Here is a 22,647-nt window from a genome sequence, read left to right as displayed (position 1 = left end):
TGTAATAAAGTATAATAATAATATTTTGTTAGAGTATAGGCTATTTAAAGCTGCAATCCCTAACTCTTTTTTTTTTTTTTTTTGGTTAAAAATTATCCAAAATCGATTTTTCAGTGTGTACATAAACAGCCAGTGTTCAAAACTATCTAATCCCGATATCCTCATTTATCCCGATTCACAATGGTAAATTTGTAATAATTTGTTATAATTTGAGTGGACTGGTGGATTTCACCAAATTCCAGCATGGTTCCGTTTCGGCTTTGCTTCACATCTTGTATACATGAAGGATTCCGGCTTGCTCTTGCTCGTGAGGATGCTGCAGGTGGCGGATCATTTATAGCCTTTTTTCACAGCAGCTGGAATAAATAAACATATAATTTGTATGGCGGATTAATCCAGAAATGTCCAACAATCTATCATTAGTGACAACTGGAGATTTACCCATAATCAAAAAGAAAAAGATTAGTCACGCAATGCTGCTGTTTACATTAAAAAAATTGAGAACAACGTATAACAATAATAATTTTCACAGTTTGATGTGATATAAACTAAGCGATCGTTGTAGTCAATAACCGTTGTTGCTAGCACCATTTTTTAATGCTTTTTTTCTCAGTTGGTCAGAACAAAAGTGGCAGACATTACTTGTTCAGATTCCGGTTAAAATCCTCATTTTGGGTATACTTACAAGATGTAGAATATGTGATTCTGAAGTACAGTATCCACACCTGCGGTGAATGAATGTCAGCCACACTTCTCAAAACATTATAGATTCAAGAACCACACAGATGCACAGCCCAGTAAAGAGGATAATTCTGCAAAAACATGCAAAATGCAGGTTTTGGCGACAAAGAGGCAAAACTTACTGAGAATCTGTACTTTATTTGAGTTTTTATATTTCTCTAACCACAGTTTTAAATGAGTTAAATTAAGTGCATGGGCAACACTTTAGAATACTGTTCCGCCATTAAAGAATATCTACACAGGAACAAGTGCAGTATTACACAGGAACAAGTGCAGTATTACACAGGAACAAGTGCAGTATTACACAGGAACAAGTGCAGTATTACACAGGAACAAGTGAGTATTACACAGGAACAAGCGCAGTATTGCACAGGAACAAGTGAGTATTACACAGGAACAAGTGAGTATTACACAGGAACAAGTGAGTATTACACAGGAACAAGTGAGTATTACACAGGAACAAGCGCAGTATTGCACAGGAACAAGTGAGTATTACACAGGAACAAGTGCAGTATTACACAGGAACAAGTGAGTATTACACAGGAACAAGTGCAGTATTACACAGGAACAAGTGAGTATTACACAGGAACAAGTGCAGTATTAACATAAGTATCTATGCCTAACAAGAAACTGATTAATAAATGAGTAAATAATAGTGCTTAGTCGAATGTAGTTCACTATTAGCTAATCAATAACTACTGTTTTTTTATACCTCCAGAGAACTACAGGTTCATAATTAATGTTGGAAATAATGCATAATTAAGAATTCATTTTAAAGTAACGATCATAATATCAAGCGTTACTAAATCCTTCAAAAGGAACTACTAATTGTTATCAGTTAGAAAACACAATAACTATTGACATTTTTGTACAGCTGTGGATAGAAGTGGTTCTAGTGTTACATGTTATCTGGATCAGTATTTTAAAGTGAAGATCATGATAACCCTAGTAGACTAATTACTTAAGTGTTATGATCCAAAACCTTACAAAAAAACTCAAAAGCTTACAATGATATCAGTAGAATCTTTTTTTTTTTTTACTTATACTGATCTAAAAAATCAGTAATTCCTTTCGAAGGATGTAGTAACACTCATTAGCAGACATGGGGACTTGAGACTTGGTGACTTGGACTCGAGTCGACTCGAGGTGCTATTTTTATGACTTGTGACTTGACTTGACAAAATAGAAAATACTTGAGACTTGATCGGACTTGGAAGTTAAAGACTCGGGACTTGACTTGACTTGAGACACGATGACTTGAATGACTTGAGTGTTAATCACATCATGTTTTCAGTTTGAATATAAAATATATAAATTATTTAATAAACATAAAGTTGGCCCAGCTGGAGCGCAGACTGAGAACAGCGCTGTCATGACTGGATCACGACACTATCATCAGTCAAGCCCTCTCGTACCTTACGCACACCACGCCCACTTATCAGATATCACATCAACATGTCAGCCGGAGGGAAACCGTGCGGGGGTCATCATCGCTTTCGGCTTCAACAATTATTTGCAAGATGGCAAAAGATGAACGCTACACACACGAACGTTGCGCGTTGCAAGACATGCAACATTAAAATCACGGACGGACAGCCAGACGACAACCTCCAATCATCCGTCATTTGAAGAGCCAGTCTGCCCAAAAAGGTTAGTTGGTAGTTAGCTAATGTATAGCTAAAGTAACCACTAGCCATTAACCCTCGATTTATTTTTATAAAATACTTCCCCTGATCCGAGCGGGAGACTTTGCCACCTGAACACACACACATCAAAAAATACCCGATTCTAACGTTACAATGTTAAGTGAGTGGGAAAAATCGCGCGCGCGCGAGTGTGTGTGTGTGTGTGTGTGTGTGAGAGAGAGAGAGAGGTGAGAGAGAGAGAGAGAGAGAGAGAGAGAGAGAGAGAGAGAGAGAGAGAGAGAGAGTGAGAGAGAGTGTGTGTGTGTGAGAGAGAGAGAGTGTGTGTGTGTGTGTGGGGGGGGGGGGCTGGTAATCACAACATTATGGGGACAAAATGTGTCACAAAGATGGCACATGGCAGTATCCGAAATCCTTGTCCTTGTGGGGACATTTTTTGGTCCCCATAAGGAAAACATCTTATAAATCATACAGAAAGATTTTTTTTGAGAAAGTAAAAATGCAGAATGTTTCCTGTGATGGGTAGGTTTAGGGGTAGGGGCAGTGTAGGGGGATAGAAAATACGGTTTGTACAGTATAAAATCCAGTACTCCTAGGGAATGTCCCCATAAAACATGGAAACACTACGTTACGTGTGTGTGTGCGCGAGTGTGTGTGTGTGTGTGAGAAAGAGAGAGAGAGAGAGAGAGAGAGAGAGAGAGAGAGAGAGAGAGAGAGAGAGAGAGAGAGAGAGAGAGTGTGATGGGTAGGTTTAGGGATAGGGGCAGTGTAAGGGGATAGAAAATACGATTTGTACAGTATAAAATCCATTACACCTATGGAATGTCCCCATAAAACATGGAAACACTGCGTGTGTGTGAGAGAGAGAGAGAGAGAGAGAGAGAGAGAGAGAGAGAGAGAGAGAGAGAGAGAGAGAGAGAGAGGAAAAATGTAACAAAGTTTAATGTTGTATGTAAACTGTGTTTTAGAGGGAGAGAGAAGAAGGTGTTCAGAGAGTAGTATGTTGGATGTTATCTGTTATTTGCTTTATGGACTCAATGTTGAAAATTTAAAACGTTTCAAACTATTGGCAGAATTGAAAAATAATTAATTGTATGAAGTTACAATTTTGTTTGATTCTATAATGTATTTTACTGAACATGAGTATTTACAATGCAAATCCAAATTATTTTAATTTACTGACAGTTACTTATATATTGTCTTTTCACTTTGTTAAAGGTCCCGTTCTTCGCGATTCCATCTTTCAAACTTTAGTTAGTGTGTAATGTTGCTGTTAGAGCATAAATAATACCTGTAAAATTATAAAGCTCAAAGTTCAATGCCAAGCGAGATATTTTATTTAACAGAAGTTCCCTTTCAAAGCCTACAGCGAACTGCCGGTTTGGACTACAGCCCTGCGCGTCCTTCAGGAATGACGTCACTAGAACCGTTTGTTGACTAACCCTCCGCCCACAAGAACAAGCAAAATAGGTGCCGTGAGGCTTGTTCGACTTCACCTAGCGATGCGCAGACCGATCGGCGGCTGACTTAAAGCAGTGCATGCCGGTTAGAAATTTTGTCCGACTTGAGACAGCGCCGACGGCACGTGACTGTTACGTATGTCAACAAAGTACCGCGAGAGCGATTCGAGAGCAGGCGGCTGATGCAGCCGCTGCAGATTCTCAAGGGGGACTGCAGGAGGATGCACAAGCTCTGATGACGACACAGCTGATCCACGATTGGCCGATTCGCCGTATGACAGCGATCACGTGCGTTTCGTGTTTATTCTGAAAACTTATGTCACGCTAATGCTCACAAATCATTTATTTATAACAGTAAAACCTCTTTTCATGTAGTCGCGATGTTATATTGTCATGTTTATCAAACTAAAACTGATAAAAACCGTTGACACCACTTCTAGTGTGGTTTATATGTTGAACCTTTAATCTTGTCCAAACAGACGCTTTATTAGGCAGTATATAAAGTATTGGATGAAAATATCATTTGAAACATCTGTGTATTTGAGAAATTTTGCATTTATTTAACTTCAGCTGTGATAAAGTTTGCAAACACAGCTCAAGCGTCACCACGGGAAGCAGAAAGTGTCCGACTTCACGTCTCCGTTTGCAGCTCCTCCCCGCCTGCACTCGGCTACTCTCGCCGATCGCATCCATCCAGCCGCAGCCGATGTCGAACACACCTGTGGTCTTGTTGCTCTCCCACGTGGAGAAGAGCGCACATTCAGCGCTTGCATCTCCCCGTTATGGTAAGAGGCGGGACCTTTCTGGGCAAAGTGTGCTAAGCTGCTGTCCAATCACAACACACGGGAAGCGCTGGCCCATTCAGAACTCGTTACGTGTTTCTGAAGGAGGGACTTCATAGAACAAGGAAATCATCAGGCTGTTATTAGGACAGAGAAAACGGCGGTATACAGATAAGTAAACTGTGTGAAAAATACTGTTTTTACACGCGAAACATGAACTCATGTTATATTGCACACTATAAACATAATCAAAGCTTCGAAAACACGCGAAGAACGGGACCTTTAAGATCAGATTCTGCAGGTAAAATTACAAAAATAAGGTGACTTGACTTGGACTTCACTTGACTTGACTTGACATACCCTGTGACTTGACTTGACTTGCCTAGGAAAAAAATATTTGGGACTTGAGACTTGAAGGTTAAGACTTGAGACTTACTTGAGACTTGCACATGTGTGACTTTGTCCCATCTCTGCTCATTAGTGGGTTATCATTACCTTCACTTTAGAATAAATTATATATTATGCATTATTTTATTAATTATGAACCTGTATATAGCTCTTAGTAGGCCTATAGTCTTCTGGGAGTTTTGAAGAAAAAAAAGTTATTGATTAGCTAACAGTGAACTACCATATTCAACAGTGTTATTATATAGCCAATAAGAGTTATCAAAAAAACAAAAAACAAAAACAAAAAAACAAAGGTTTGGCAAAAGAAATCATGTTGGTTTACTCTATACAATATTAAAACCCTTTTTTTATATAAATAAATATCTTGTTTATGTCACTGAATAATATATATATATATGTATATATATATATATATATATATATATATATATATATATATATATATATATATATATATATATATAATTGCGACTTTTTATCTCACGGTTCTGAGAGTTTTGTTTATCTCACAATTGCTAGATTATGTCTCAGTATTCAAACTTTTTTTTCTCACAATTGCAAGATATAAACAAATTTTACTCAGTAATTAAATCCTGAAATACAACAATGGAATCAAGTTTGCAAGTTTGCAACACAAACAACGTGTGCCATGAACTTACATGTGCCTATACAATGATAAAATTACAAGCTATATTACATTATAAATAATATATATATATTAAAATTATATTTGTTGAGAATATAGTCATTTTCAAATAGGAATAGAAAAATATTCAACTGTGAATTAAACTCTTTGCTGTGAATTTTTATTTTATTTTTTAAATTAGCTAACAAAACATGTCAGGCAATGAAATGATTAGTGACACTGGTTCAGGACATGAAGGTCCTCGTAGACTTACATTTGAGCGCCATCTAATGTTCTAGTAGAAGGGAACCTCTCCAATAGTCATATATTTACGCAAAAGTCATTCAAAGGGTCCCGTTGAGCTGTTAAAATTATAAAATATAAATAACACAATGCAGTGATGTAGGCTACAGAACTCGTCTGAAATATTAAGATTCCAGAAGCATTGGTGGCATCCTATTCAAATAACAATAGGAAATAGATTAATATGAATTTTCACGAAAGGTTGCTTGCCTTTTGCTTTATATTTATCTAAGTTGAATCGGTGCACAAAACGGAAGTGAGGCCCCAGCGAGATTTGAACTCGCGACCCCTGGTTTACAAGACCAGTGCTCTAACCCCTGAGCTATGGAGCCTGTCAAAGAAAAGTCTTTAAAATTGTGTGGAATTTATAAATGTCAATGCCCGGCTAACAATGACCACCAGCGTTGTTGTTTTTTGGGCACCACAAAGTTAGCGGCGTGACACGGTCGGTACCAATCTAAATATTCTGTCGGTGTGCAAGGGTTTTTGGGGTGGCACGACGGCACATACATATATTGATATAATATACAAGATAGTTTCGCATCAAAAAACATTCAAACATTCCATTCTGCCCTCGCGACCGTTAAGAATGTTCAAAATTTTAAAATCTAAAAGAATGCGGAAATGGACGTGAAAGTTCTTAGCGTTTGGTAATTTCCTCACATTCCTATCGCGTTTTCAACTAGATCGAGTAAATATTCGTGTATTGGGAGAAATAGATGTCTCTATATCAGTCTCTGCTTTCGAAGCCCGGATAGCTCAGTCGGTAGAGCATCAGACTTTTAATCTGAGGGTCCAGGGTTCAAGTCCCTGTTCGGGCGGTTAATCCTTTTGTACAAGGTTTTAAGTGTAGCAGCGGAGTTTGACTGCCTCATGTGAAGAAATATCTCATGCATGCATTCAAGACCAGACACAAGTTGATGATTTGACGACAGGGAAAACCTGGCGGTGAGCCAACACCACTGTTGGATGTCGGTATTAATTTTCATATTTAAACGACAGCTGAGCAAATGAGTAAACAAATAGGTTAAATGCTGATAAAGCATTTGTTTTTACGTAGATCGGGATTATAAAACTTAATTTGTGAATTAAACGCTAATGAATAATATAAATAAGACAGCTGAAAGGGAATCCACTGTAAAAACAGTATCGTCGCCGAGGCAGAGCTAACTAAAATACTGATGATGTATGTGCTGTGTCACGATTGTCTCCACAAAATGAGATGCTGTCGGCTGTTTATTTGACGGTCTATGACTGGAACATGTTAATATCATAGAGCTGCTCGTCACTGCCTGCCATACGTCACTATGTACAGTAGGTGGCAGAAACAGGTCGCATAGCAATCAAAGTTCAATAACGCGCCACAAGAAGAAGATGTAGAGCCGCTGGAAGATTCTGGAAGTCTCTTGTTTGGTACACGGAGTCATAAGACGAGAAGGGATTTCACCATAATTCACGGTACAAGTCGATTTATTAAATCAACATTATGGCGTAAATCACGTGATTTTCGTGTTTGCTTGTTTTTCTATAAAATCCTGACGTTTAGTAACGCTATTCTTCATGGCTTGGTATTTAATGTCGCGTGATTTAGACAATTCAAGCACAGCTAAGGTGTAAAATCAAACGTTTTAAAGCCCTTGGTCAAGTTAAATCTTGTGAATGTTATGGTGATTTTATTATTTAATTGCTTTCTAATAACCAGTGATATAATTTTTTGATAAGGTTTGATTAATTCTAACACTAATATTAACGTTAGTCTTTAATTAAGTATTGAATGGTCACAAGTGTCATTTTCTTCAGTGTGTTTTTGTGTGTTTCTTGTGTCTAGATTAACCTGTTTGAGGGCAACAATGGTGAAAGAGACTGGTTTTTATGATATGCTGGGTGTAAAGCCTAATGCCAGCGCTGAAGAGCTGAAGAAGGCCTATCGCAAACTGGCTCTGAAATATCACCCAGATAAAAATCCAACAGAGGGGGAAAGGGTAAGACTGTCACTCTTTTATTTTATTTTTTATGTATCATCACTCTACATTATTTCAGATCACAGTTACTTGAGAATATAGCTTTATTAAATAGTTTATTTAAATTGGGTGTTTATATATATATATATATATATATATTTTTTTTTTTCATCAACAAAATGTTCATATATAATATGTGTTGTGTATATACATATATATATATATATATATATATATATATATATATGTTAGGGCTGTAACGATACACCAAACCCACAATTCGGTTCGTATCACGATTTTTGACCCACGGTACGATACAAACCTCGATATGGGTGGACAAAACAGTTTTATTCTGTACAGTATTCTGTAGCCTATTTTGCCGTCAATACCATATATCTGTATGGTCAATAGGCTACTGCCGACATTTTCTTTGCGGTACCAATAGGCAATATATATTTAACATGAAGTATAGGGCCTTCTGTACATCAATACCAACAGAAGCGCCGCGTCAGACACGCTTCTGGTGTGCAAAGAAAGAGAAAACGCCACGCAGCCGCCCCGCGGATGACACGCAACAGAAACGCCACGCTCACACCACGTTGCCAGCCGGTTGGGGAAGCTTCTTGAAACACTTACGGCAAATTGTGTGGGTCTTGTCAACTACACGATTGCCAGCCTTGTTCTCCACCGGGTGGCTGAAATGTTGCCATACTGCTGACTTAAAAGTTGGACCTGGACAGGAAGGATAATTCTGGGAGTTGGAAGGGGTTTGTCGCGATTCTGCCTCCTCACATCGCAATACAGGTCCGTGGACCTGCGTATTGCGATTTCGATTTCATATCGCATATCGTTACAGCCCTAATATATATATATATATATATATATATATATATATATATATATATATATATATATATATATATATATATATATATATATATTTATATTTGTTGATGAAAATATTTTAAAAGCTTCTTGGAACTTTAAAAGCTTCTTAAAATTATGAAACATATATTTATATATACACTACCGTTAAAAATTTGTGATCGGTAAGATTTTTTAATGTTTTTACAAGAATTTTCATAATATGCTCACTAAGGCTTCATTTTATTTGATTAAAAATACAAATAAAAACAGTTATATTGTGAAATGTTATTAAAATGTAAAATGTAAAAATATTTATTTTGAAAACAGTTTTGTGTGTTAACTAGGGATGTCAATTTTCACAAATTCCCATGATCGATCGTCGTTTAAATTAACGGTCAATTAATCGATTAATCGTTAACCATAATACTGAAATATGCGTCTACAGCAGTGGCTTATAGCCGACAGCATGATAGTAGGCCTAAGTGCAATGCTGCTCAAAACGCCATGTTCTTCACCAAATGAATGAGAAGGATTTTTATCTAAACAAAGGGCTATGGGATTGTAAAATGAGTCGATGTTATTTATAATTTAATTAAATTAGGCTACTTATTTAATAACCAAATATAACATGTAATAAAACACGAACGCCGCCTCAGATCTATTATTCAGAATTTGTGGACGCACTTGCAAGAGCAACGTGCTGAAACGTCACCTAAACCCAGTTAATTCAAAAGGATTTATTAAAATATTGTTTTCATTAATGTTATGTAATGTGACGGTCCCATAGTTATTATTAGTCGTGCGTTGCTGTTTGAACAGCGCGAGCTGAAGCCGATGCGCTGAATCAACACTGGTTTCACTGAAACTTTGCTAGCACGTTATTTAACTCAACAAAAAGCTTCCTATATGAGATTAATCAGATTTATATAAAGTTAACAAAATATTACAAATTATATATCTTCACAAAATGATGCGAATGGACAAGTGAACTTGAATTGAGTTGCTGATATTCATCTTCAGAATGGGAGACGCGCTCTTCCTGGAACAAGGCTCTGAACGCACCTAAACCCAATGACTTTACATCCATTTATTAAAATAGTGTTCTCATTTCTGTTATATAATATGACTGTCCCAATCATCGTTATTATGCATTGCTCTGTATGCGCTATAGCCGAAGCACTGAATGAAAACCGCTAGCCATCACTGACTGAAGCCATTTGTTAGTGCGTTTTATTTCGCTTGAAAGAAACGCATCCTATATGACTGATCACATATATAACGTCACAAAATAAATGTAATATTACAAATTACTTCAGCACAATCTGATGCGAATGCACAAGTGAACTTTAATTAAGTTACATGCGCGAGTCAGAATGCGTGACTCATGTTGTGCATGCGCTCTTCCTGGATCAACGCAATGAAACACACGGCAAATAAACCCAAATAATTAACAATCACAATGTTTTATTAGGCTACAATAGTGTTCTCATTAATGTGGTGTAATATGACAGTCCCAATCATAGTCATTATTAGCTGTGCATTGCTGTTGGAGCTGCACGCTGAAGCTGATCACAGCCACGCTTTTACTACCGCTCACCTCTAACGTTAATTATTAACCAAATGCATCCTTATGAGATAAATCAGCTAAAGATAGGCCTGCACAAAATAAACACAATATTACAACTTACATTTGCACAAAACAAAAGGCTGCGAATGCACATGCAATCTTGCAGTCATGATGAAGGTGTAACTCCAGCTGTAAAATGGTTCCAAATAGAACTCGGGCAGGCTCGCATCATTTTTCCTCCCGTTTCCTCACGCACGCGCATGACCCTGCTTAATCGATGATCGATAAGTCTTATCGATCAAATGTCTTATCGACAATTAATCGATCATCGATTAATCGTTGACATCCCTAGTGTTAACATTTTTTTTTGATGATGATGATGATGATGATGATGATGATTAGAAAGTTCAAAAGAACAGTATTTTGAAACAGAAGGCTTTTGCAACATTGTACTACCATTAAAAAGTTTTAGGTCAGTAAGCATTTATTTTTTAAGAAAGAACTTAAAGGCCCTCTGAAATCAAAATTGACGTTTTTTAGCTTTTAGTATGACAATGTCAGCCTTAAAGTTATGAATAAGCTGGTGAGTTCCAAAACAATGACAAAATGCGCATTTAGGAGATAATTTAAGTTTTGAATGCTCAGTTATGTCAACACATTGAATAATGCGGCGAGTTTCAAAGCATTTCAGCGGGCCTTTAAAGAAATTAACACATTTATTCAGCAAGGATGCATTAAATTGTTTAAACATGACCGTTTATAATCTTACTAAAGATTATATTTAAAATAAATGCTGTTTTTTTGAACTGTCTATTCATCAAAGAATCTGGGAAAAAATGTTTTTCACAACTTTTTTCAACATTCATTGATAATAATCATAAATATTCATTGAGCAGTAAATCATCATATCAGAATTATATCTAAAGGATCATGTGACACTGAAGACTGGAGTAATAATATAACTTCATAATATTACTCTTTTGTTTTGTATTTTTAATCAAATAAATGCAACCTTGGTGGGCATAAGATACATCACCTAAAAACATTGAAAATATTGGATCAAAATTTTTTGAACGGCAGTGTATATATGGTCTAAAATATATACTTACTTGGTAAAGATGGCTATTATGGTCACTTCACTTATTTGAGTTATTTTATAATTTGAACTGTAAGTTTGGATTTTCACTATTCTCTGTGTTCAGTTCAAACAGATCTCCCAGGCGTATGAGGTCTTGTCAGATGCCAAGAAGAGAGAAGTGTATGACAGAGGGGGTGAGAAGGCGATTAAGGAGGGAGGAAGTGGAGGGCCAAGTTTTGGCTCCCCCATGGACATTTTTGACATGTTCTTTGGAGGAGGGGGACACATGCACAGGGAGAGGAGAGGCAAGTCATGTTTGTCTCTAGGCTACAGACTCAACAATTTGCGCGAAACCTAAACATCCATGATATTCCTGCAAGATTTCTGAGATGAGAGCTTGTTTTTTTGATGAAACAAGGAAATCTGACCTTTTTCGGTCACACATTTATTGTCTCAAATTTGCTTCTTTTTGTTTTGGTTCTGTTTGAATTTTAGCAAGCCTGATTCGAAATCCAATTATTGTCGTTTGTAAAATAGCTCTGCAGAGTTGTTCTTTTTATAAATATAAACATGGATGAATTTGTACTAAAGTTACAAAGTTAGTCAGTCAAGATCAATGAGGGCTTTTCTTTTTCTTTTGTTCTTTTATTAATAGTTAAAGGGCAGCAGGTTTATTAAGCTGTTGTCACTTTAAGACCTAATGCATGGATCCAATATACTGTAATGCATGTGTTTTCTTTCTCAACTATTTACGTTCACTTAAGACATAATCAACTTTGTATTTCTCCATTTAAGTGCAAGACGATGCAAAATAACTTAATTTAGTATTTGCATGCATGAGTTCTCTTTTATGTCTTTAATTTAAACTGTTTCAATTTTGTAGAAATTTAGAATTGGAATTTAAAAAAAAATCCCAACCCTAGTTGTTTTTGTAACCTAAAATATTACAGACTAAGTATCTCTTCACAATTTCTTTTTCTTGATGTTAAAAGATATTCAGGTTTAAGTCCAAATTTTATCCACACTTCATCCACTCTTGGATGAGATCAAATGTTCTAATAGGCTCACATAAATACTTTGCACTTGGAGTAATCCCCAAATTAGCCAGCCAAAGTCTAATGAGGCATATTTTGTTGTTCCTGACACAGGAAAGAATGTGGTACATCAGTTGACGGTATCTTTGGAGGACCTTTACAATGGAGCCACCAGGAAACTTGCTGTCCAGAAGAATGTAATCTGTGACAAGTGTGAAGGTAATGAATGATTAAAATTTATTTAAATAAGAACACATTTTTTTGATTTTATTATAATGTTATTATTCCAGTCTTCAGTGTCATATGATTATTATCGTCACAGTTAAATGCGGTTGTTAATATTTTTCTTAAATTTTTGTGAGTACAAAAAGTAAAAATGTATAACAATGTAAAAGTGTTTACTGTCACTTGATCAATTTAATGCATTGTTGCTACATAAAACTATTCATTAAAAAAAAAAGTATGTTATCTGATGCCAAACTTTTGGTTGATAAGCATTGTATTACAATTATACTGCCTTGTTTGTTCTGGTAGTATTTTAATGGTTGGGTTTTGTTTTGGATAGTTTTTTTACTGGATATTTTGCTACAGGTCGTGGAGGCCGTAAAGGAGTGATAGAAGTGTGTCCATTGTGCCGTGGAGTGGGTGTTCAGGTCAGACTACATCACTTAGCACCTGGCATGGTACAGCAGATGTCAACAGTCTGCACCGGCTGCCAGGGGCAAGGTCAGCGACTTGGTCACCGCGACCGCTGCAAAACATGTGCTGGTCGCAAGATACTACGACAGAAGAAGGTTCTGGAGGTGCACATTGATAAAGGTAATAATTAGGGCTGTCAAAACACATCAACTTTGAAATAATTGATTTTTCCAGTTTTAACACATTAAAAACATTTTACATGATTAACAGAGCATGTTTTTTATATCTTCCTTTGACTATCATTCATTCAAGTGCGATAAGACGCCAATAAAAAAACCTCAAATCTGTACTGGCACACAGTATGTGAAGCTGCTTTCTGTGATCAAAAACTCGTAACGCACACACAGAATGCCGCTCCAGGCACTGTGGTAGTGCCGCAGTGAATTCTCTTTTGCATTTGAATGGACGAAAACACACATTTGTCAAAATTCACATTTTGTCGTATCTTTGTAAGCACAGTCTTACATGAGTTAAAGGACAACTCCGGTGAAAAATGAACCTAGGGGTAATCAACCAAGTAGATCATTCTCTGGGATGCGTTTTCATAAAAATTTAAATTTAATTTTTTTTTGAATTTAAAGAGTTGTATCTCTTAAAAACAGATTAGCTTATAACTAGTGTATGGGGCATAGAATAAGTAAAATTAAATCCCTAGTTAATACCACTAACAAGGCTAACACAGTAGCATAATGAGGGTCCCTACATGCCAACCGAAGCATTGAGAATGTTGTAAGTGTCAAACACCTATCGACCAGCTCACTTACCACAGAGTTCGTGGCTCGACTGGTTGAGGCTGTTTTCCAAGATGGCGCCTGTCTATAAACGCGTAATGTACTGTCTTTATAAAGTTTCTTCTTATTAAACTGTTTGCACACTTTGAAAGTTCCCAATGCTTCGGTTTGCATAGCCTAAGCAATGCTCTGCTCTTCTCCACTATGGTAACCCAGTATAATTAAAATGGTTCTAATTATTCCAACATAATTAAACTTTAAACACAGTTTCAGCAAAAATCATATTTGAGTACTTAATTGGTTCACATTCACCCCAAATAATCTATTCTAGTAGATTGCACATTTTATAGAATTACATTAATCGAAAGCAAATAAATCACATTTAGAAGAGAAACACAATTTTGTTTCGCAAATAATACGAAGTAAATTGGTCAATGTGTTTTTCTTTTTTTCAGTGTTGACTGAATACTTCTGCAGCAATAAGGATTAATCTATTCAATGTATAATTAATGCAGTGAAGAATACAGTTAGATTGAATTTCTGTATATTTACCTGTTAGACCTATTAAATGTTGAAACTGCTAGCTTTGTTATACTGTAATGTTGAATGGCTTTAATTAATGCTACAATTGGGGGAATCTATTTAATTGAGACCTCAGTATTGGTATCAGTGATACTGGCCTTCATTCATAGTGATTAGGAAAATATCCCATTAAACGATATTTAAAGGAACTGTAGTGATTGTAGTACCAGTTTTGGCCACAATCTTACATACACTTTCTTTAAAATATACTGTTTTTATGTTGTTTTTACATTATTTTGGAGATTCTATGGGAAATATTACAATCAAAAAATGTTTGGTTCGCGGTTATTTGCAAAAAAAAAAAAAAAAAAAAAAAAAAATATTACAGAATAGACAGAATTACAGGAGGCAAAAAAGCATGGTTTAGTCCAAAACATTTGTTTTCTGCAGCTTGTTGCTTTTGTTTATGCTTGATTATGTGTTATTGCAGGTATGAAAGATGGGCAGAAAATAGTGTTCCATGGGGAGGGAGACCAGGAGCCTGGCCTTGAACCTGGAGACATCATCATTGTCTTAGATCAGAGAGCACATTTGGTTTTCACCAGGTAAACCACTCTGTAAAAGTCAGTAAGAAATAGGGCTACATTGGAATGTCAAGATAATACCTATTGATATTTTTTTTCTAAATGTCTTATGTAATCTTTTTTTAAATGGCAAATAATGCTGATACTAATGTGTATTGTTAGCACTGATCATTTTAAGAGTTATGTCATTCATTGGTGTCCTGTAGAGGGCAGTAGAGTTTCATTTATTTCAACGTCGGCGTCACGCTTTCTCTGTGTATGGGGCAGCCTTTTTCAGTACTTAGTCATTTAGACAAGGTAAATGAGGGACAGAATGTGTAGATTTTATGTATGAAACATAAAAATGTATATACTTAATTTCTCTTCTCAGACAAGCAGAGGACCTCATCATGAACATGGAGGTACAGTTGGTAGAGTCATTATGTGGTTTTCAAAAACCCATTAAGACACTGGACAACAGAACTCTACTCATCACATCCCATCCAGGTAAACCATCCTACATACATATTCCATTCCATTTCATATTCCATTACATGCAGGTTTCCATAACATCAGCACTATAATGAGTCCGCTCTGGTGGATCAGAGTGATCGCATATACTGTAGAATGATATACGGGAGGTGGCTGATGGAAGTTTCTATCTCAAATCTGTAACCAAATCCACCCTTAGTGATGCTGTGGCTTGGGGAGAATGGTAGGGGTTATAGTGCGTCACCTTGGCAGATGGTGAACCACATGGTCATTTTTGCTATTGCATTCTCCAGGGTTCCTAATGGGCATCCTTTGTGCCTAGTTGACTTTGCTTATGTTCCAACTTTTGCTCAAGTTGGTCTGCCTTGTTTTAGAGTAAGTCAGAGCAGATATAAATGTTATAAACTATAGAAGTGTAAAGCAAATGTATTGTCATTTTTGTTGTATTAATAGGGGAGCTGATAAGACCTGGAGATAAGAAATGTGTTCTGAATGAGGGGATGCCTCTGCACCGTCGGCCGTTTGAAAAAGGAAAACTCATCATCCTTTTCAACGTGAGTACTAATAATTGTATACATTTTCCCCCCTTGTTCTTTAAATACTTTATCATTTGTATAACTCAAAATATTAAAGGGTTAGTTCACCACAAAATGAAAATTCTCTCATTAATGACTCACCCTAATGTCGTTCCACACCCTTAAGACCTCCGTTCATCTTCAGAACACAGTTTAAAATATTTTATATTTAGTGCAAGAGGTTTTTAGCCTGACGAGCCAGACCCACATCAAGATGTTTGTTCAGGAAACTCACCATTGACAGGGCTCAATCCGAGGGGCGGGATAAACGGTTGTCTTTCAAACGCCCTCTGCACGCAATTGGATAGTGCTACAACCAACCAGAGCAACGAAGGTGAAACGGAGCTTGTTGATAGATTAAAAATTCACTGTATCCGGTCGGCAAAACTCTGAACACATCTTCCCTTTTTAAGAATGACTTCAGTGCCGTTCTTTTCTCAGAGAAAAGCTTAACTCCAAGTCTTCGGTGTCAGAGCTGATTCAAAAGACCGCCGTTCTCCAGTTTCTGTGTTTACTAGTAGCACTCAAGCACGACTCAGCCGTCATTATGTTAAGCCCCGCCCACCGACACTATACACGATGTGATTGGCCCATCCAGAGTTTGGCGTTCACAGCTCAGAAGGGTATTGAGAGTTGCTAGACGACACTTGCGGCAGAATAGATTTGCTGCCGCTAGGGTGCGTCTAGATTTCTAGGCTAATAGATTCTGTGTCTCCATTGAAAACGTACACACAGCATACTGTCTCTTTCCAGAAGGACCAGCGAGATAATAAAAAGATCATCAAAGTAGTCCATATTTGCAGTGGTGGAAGTACTGAAAAAGCATCTCAAGTAGAAGTGCTGTTACTTGTCAAAAATGGAGTTCAAGTAGAGTAAAAGTACCTGTCCTAAATACTACTCAAAGTAGGAGTAAAAAGTAGCCCTTGCAAAAGTACTCGTGAGTATTATGCTATAAATGTTATTCCACCTTATACCTTGCAAATTTAAAATGTACCATACTCTTTTATGGATGATTCTCAGTAAGAACAACAAAAAACATGAGATAAACAGTATTTCGATATTTCTTTGAGTATTTTATTTTATTTTTTGACGGCTAGCACTAAAAATACAGCCATGCAAAGCATTGTACATTAACAATTATACGGAAAAAAGCAGAGTTCTTTCCTTTTAAGATGCATTCATTGTACTGCGTTAATTTTTAATGGATGTTTTCTCTTTAAAAAATACACTTAAGAAATCAAAATCGAGTAATTCACACATTTCATCAGTGATTATTTTTGCTTGCAATTACAACAAATATGATCTAAATATAAGTCTGATGTTATATGAAAGTTATTTGCTATGTTCATGGACTACAATTTTAAATTGCCATGTGAGAACACATTACATTAAAATATGCACTTCAATATGCTGACAGAGTAGGTTAATTAGTTTACATGTTAAACGAAATCGATGTAAGGGACAAAATTTTAACAATGCCGATCAGTTAATGCCTAATGCACTTTGAAGCCTGGCAAACAATCAAGCTAAATGAAGTGTTTCCAGCTGTTTCGGCATCGCGAGCTCGTGCAGTGCTAATGGAGTGTACCATTTGTGTGTGTATCAGAAAATGTCATGTTCTGCGATCAATTTTTAGTAATTGTTTACGACTATTTCAGATATCATACGGTTACCAGCAACAACCCCCTTTCATAAAGCGCGCGTGCCTCTCATGTCTGGTCCCTATGGTTGATTTGATGGGAGACATGCGTGTGATCCATGGAGATGCAGGACTGATTATTCGTCTTAGCCAATCACGTTGACAGGAAAAAAATTAACAATGTAGCGATGGCAAGTTTAGGGAAAATAGCACAGTAAAAGTACCGATACAGCACTTAAAATGTACTCAATTAAAAATAAAAGTACACTGTTTTTAAACTACTTAAAAAAGTTCAATTCCTGAAAAAATACTCATTACAATAATGAGAGTATTTGTAATTCGTTACTTTACACCACTGCACAAGGGACATCTGTGGGTTAATCACAAAAACTGCGACTTCATTCAGCATTGTCTTCTCTTCCGAGTTTGTTTTCAAACCTCAAATAAAGATTCAAACAGTTATGAATCATCGTATCGATTCATGATTCGCCAATGTCACGTGATTTCAGCAGTTTGACACGCGATCCGAATCATGAATCAGTACGCTGATTCATAACTGTTTGAATTTCACCGAGTTTAGTGTGGTCCCTACATTATGGGAACAAAATGCCCCCACAAAGACCGCTTGTAAGTCAGAGTAAATGATGTTGTTTGAAAATGTAAAGTGCAGAACGTTTTCTGTGATGGGTTTATTTGGGAGAATATACAGTTTGTACACTTTAAAAATCATTGTCTATGGAAAGTCCACATGAAAACATGTTTACTAAAGTCAGGGTCCCCGCGGAGTCTTAAAAAGTATTAAAAAGTATTAAATTTCAGAATCAAAATATAAGGCCTTAAAAAGTATTAAATTCGCGAAAGCATTGCGTTCTAGGTCTTAAATAGTCTTAATTTTCCTACGTCCATGTAACGCTACCTCATTGAAACGCTCTCGCCTCCCGCAGCACGCGAGCACGTGTGTATGTGTGTGTGTGTTTGTTTCGTGGTGTTTGTAGTTCTTTCTTTCGCTAGACCAACTATTGTTCGCTCTATTACAACTACAAATTAGGCAAGCATGCCACTTATATTGCAGCCAATCAGCTTTCATGTTATTGGCACGAGCCTCTTTCTGATCGTACCCCACAGACGCATAAAACAGATTTTATTCTTCAGCTGAATCTGACGGTTCTTGCAGTTCCGCGATCATGAACACGAAGGCGAATCTTCCTCACCATCTTGCATAATGACAACATAAAAGTATAATATACCCGATTGCACTAAATAGAGTTAATAACAGTGATGTAAACGCCTAACTCCGATGTCAGACTGTAACGTTATGTGTTTGCTGCCTGTCAGCGCTCGCGCGAGTGTATTGAATGTGTTATTTTTAGTTATTAACTAAAAATTTTTAACGTTACTCTTGAACGATCAAATATACACATTATGCATATGTCTATATCCTGATTTGAGTTAAAACGTTTGGTAACTGTCAGTAAGTACTGGATCTGGGCATTAAGCTCACAAAGTGAAAGCAAACTAATATAGCTTAACAACAACACAAACGGGGAAAACAGCACTTACACTTAAAGGAACATTCAAACTTTTTTAGAAATCGGGCTTATTCTACTTTGCTACATTTAGATATGTGGGGAAATGCATTTTAAGCTAAGCTAGCGGCGATCCTGCCAAACTAAAACAATGCATGCACTGAGACAAATGCATTTGCCAAAATATCTAAATGGGGTTTATCCAAAAGAAGTTGAATAAGCCCTATTTCTAAAAACAGTGGAGGGTTCCTCTTTGTATGCATCTTTATTATGTATTTATTTTTCCTATTGTCATTTGTTTATAAGTATATATTTTATTACTGACCGATTACTTGATTACGTAATTACAACGTTTTACTTATATTAAGCAATTGCTTATTGCTCTGGTTTACTTTTAAGATGTTGGTCATATTTCCCACCCCAAGCGATCGTGTTATTAAAGATAGATAGTGCACTACTAGAACAGCCTTTTTTGTTTTTGTAATATGCCTACCAAACAAGATTCATGCATTTTGTTAGTTTTATTGCCATGTGTGATCTTTGTGCATCTAACATAATAATATGGTTAATGTTGCATCCTAATTATGAAAAAATAAAAATGTATGAAAGTGACCACCACAAAAAAATAATATATATATATATATATATATATATATATATATATATATATATATATATATATATATATATATAATATATTAGGGCTGGGTATCGATTCAGATGTTCAGATTCGATTCGATTTTGATTCACAAGTCCTCAAATCGATTCAATTTCAATTCTCAATTCGATTTTTGATTCAACTCAAATGAATATAGATTTAATAAATACTATAGGTATTTATAAAAAAGAACAGTGAACATAAATGTGTAATTAAAAAGAAATGAAGAGCCACAATCATATATGTTAAACTTTTTATTTTAGGTACACCTGAGTACATTAAAACAGAACACATCTCTATATTTCAAATCCATACAATTGTTAAATACAATTTTGATGCAACTTTATTTAAAAAATGTATCTGAGAAGTATTTTATGGATGTTTTGATATATTTATTCTAAAACATAAAAAGCTAGGATATTGGATGTTTTTTAATAGCAATTTTCAGTACACGACAAGCTTTTCTTGCAATTTTGCTGCTCATGTGTGCAAATTTACTTTTCATACATGAGAAATGCGTTTATTATTTTTTTAGTCTATGGGTGAGTAGTTGTCGTGGTAATGGACAACAATACCTTAACTGACTTAAGCTGACTGTGGACTAACTATTATTAGAGGAAATCTGTTTATAATATAAGCTAATAGGGTTTGAATTTTTGATCCTGCGCTGTATGGACTATAATTTGAATATGTCTATAATGGCTAACGTACGTGCTTAAGTGACTGCTCAAGTTTGATCCTAATGCAAGGCAAGCATTCGCGTGTATGTAATTATTTTTAGCGGTTGTGTGTGTGTGTGTGTGCTCGGCTGTGTGAGTGTTGTCACATAAAATGGTTCCGCAGATTTTTAGTATTACTACAGCATTTCACCTCAGCTTTATAAAAGGCGACAACGCACCGGATGCTGCCATTTAAACACTGAATGGATAAATGATGTGCGCCTCTTGCTCCTTTGTAAGATCACGCAAGGCAAATGGTTGACATCTAGTGGAGAAGACTAGTAATTAGATTTACGTTAAGCTTATGTTCAATGTTAGCGGAAATAAATATTTTAAAAAATTGATTCATGGCATTTGAGAATTGATTCTGAATCGACCAGATTTTAAAAACCGATTAATCGAAAAATCGATTTTTTTTTTTTGCCCAGCCCTAATATATATATATGCTAATCCTGGTGGGATTGAGCTATGAATAATAAGTTCACTAATACTTTGTTCAATTTAAAATAAATTAAATAATATAAGTTTAAGTAATTGAGTGATTCTGGATTTCTTATGCATGTTTTTTTATTGCGCAATATAGGTCTTAAATTTTATTCATAATGGTCTTAAAAAGGTCTTAAAAAGTCTTAAATTTGACTTGGTAAAACCTGCAGATACCCTGAAAGTGTACTCTACACTCTTTTTGTTGTTCTTCTCACTTATGATGATTTGCGTAGACTAATTGCATGACTTTCCTCCTTAAGGTTGTCTTCCCTGAAGAGAACTTCCTCCCATTAAACAAGCTGAAGGAGTTAGAAAGGTACTTACCTGAAAAGCAGGCAAATAATGAGCCCGAAGGCATGGATGACGACCTCTATATCTATGCTGACCTTGAAGACTGTGATCCGACCAATGAACGCCATCAATACCACTATATAGAGGAGGAAGACTTTTACCCTTCTGGAGGAGTGCAGTGCCAAACCTCATAGAGATTCATGTACCCTTCCCTTCCACAACAAATGCCACCTCTGCTGGAAAGCAAGAAAAAAAAGGAGGACCAAGAGGAAAAGTTCATTACCTCTCAACTAGTTCTGTGCCTAAAATAAGACCTCTTAGTGCCAACCTCTTGTCATTTTATGGAAGAATCTCCTCATCCAAGATCCACATAAATTTAGGGGATGTCTAAAATGAGTAATGAGACAGGTACCATAGAGGGGAAAGTCTATGGAAATTTGTGTAGCAATTATAATGGAAATGGAAGGGGCATTCAAGTTTGTTGTGCCATAATCCCAGTAAATTTCACCTCTAAAAGTGATTTACCTTGAAAATGGAAATTTTCATCATCAGTTTGAGGAAAGATTACAATTTTTGTGGTGTTTTGTTTATTGCCAATTAATTGTGGGTTACATGTAAGACCACTTGATCTTGATGTTTGTTGGACATTTGCTATGTGGCAGTTTATTGCTAAATGTTTTTCTAGAACATTTTGAATTGATAAGGGGTGTAACATTTTACAATCAGTTAAAAATCCATTTGAAATCCTTACTACACTTACAGTTGTATCATAGCTTAGAAATAACGGCCAAGGATTTTTAACGAAATTACATCATCTTGCATTTGTACATTCAAATCTTACTTAGAAACTTATCTAAACAGCAACAACAACGACAAAATCATTCATTGAATGGCACAACAGAATAGGTGTTTTTGCAGAAAACAGACAGGCAGGAATAGTGAAACTTTTAAAACGTAATTATGTTAACTGCCTACATTTCAAGGACGTTTTTGGATATTGCAAATGCACTTTTATCCGATGTGTTATTTTCATTTTTGTCAGCTGACAAGTCTTATATTTGATTGTTTTATTATTGGTGTTGACTGAAGAATAATTGAAAAATGTGTAATTTTAATTAGGACCAATAACTTTACCATTTGTAGTTCTATTTATAAAATGTCACAATGTTATTCATGTAGTCACTTGCATTATTGTGGTGTTTGGTGTTTCTTGATTTTAACATTTAAAGATCCACCTTCCACAGAAATCATGAACATCTTCCATATCAAGATGTCTT

General features: G+C 36.0%; 1 protein-coding gene and 2 non-coding genes across 4 annotated transcripts; 2 read left to right on the top strand and 1 right to left on the bottom strand.

Moving 5' to 3' along the window:
* Positions 1-2,215: 2,215 nt before the first annotated feature.
* Positions 2,216-22,540, top strand: dnaja1 (DnaJ heat shock protein family (Hsp40) member A1). Of its 2 annotated transcripts, none has more exons than XM_067441142.1 (9): positions 2,216-2,391; positions 7,791-7,944; positions 11,560-11,740; positions 12,584-12,688; positions 13,061-13,288; positions 14,912-15,026; positions 15,376-15,491; positions 15,930-16,030; positions 21,340-22,540. In XM_067441142.1, the coding sequence occupies exons 2-9, from the start codon at positions 7,813-7,815 to the stop codon at positions 21,562-21,564; spliced, it is 1,203 nt and encodes a 400-aa protein (XP_067297243.1). In that variant the 5' UTR covers positions 2,216-2,391; positions 7,791-7,812; the 3' UTR covers positions 21,565-22,540. The 2 variants fall into 2 exon arrangements, with proteins under 2 accessions (XP_067297243.1, XP_067297242.1); XM_067441141.1 differs by lacking the exon at positions 2,216-2,391 and adding an exon at positions 7,177-7,420.
* Positions 6,222-6,294, bottom strand: trnat-ugu (transfer RNA threonine (anticodon UGU)). The gene has a single exon. It is a non-coding gene; the product is annotated as a tRNA-Thr (tRNA).
* Positions 6,711-6,783, top strand: trnak-uuu (transfer RNA lysine (anticodon UUU)). Its single transcript has one exon. It is a non-coding gene; the product is annotated as a tRNA-Lys (tRNA).
* Positions 22,541-22,647: the final 107 nt, after the last annotated feature.

This window comes from Pseudorasbora parva, chromosome 4 (genome assembly GCF_024679245.1).
Source record: "Pseudorasbora parva isolate DD20220531a chromosome 4, ASM2467924v1, whole genome shotgun sequence".
NCBI classification, from domain to species: domain Eukaryota; kingdom Metazoa; phylum Chordata; class Actinopteri; order Cypriniformes; family Gobionidae; genus Pseudorasbora; species Pseudorasbora parva.
Note: the sequence above shows the minus strand (reverse complement) of the source record. Positions and strands in the feature narration are given on the sequence as shown.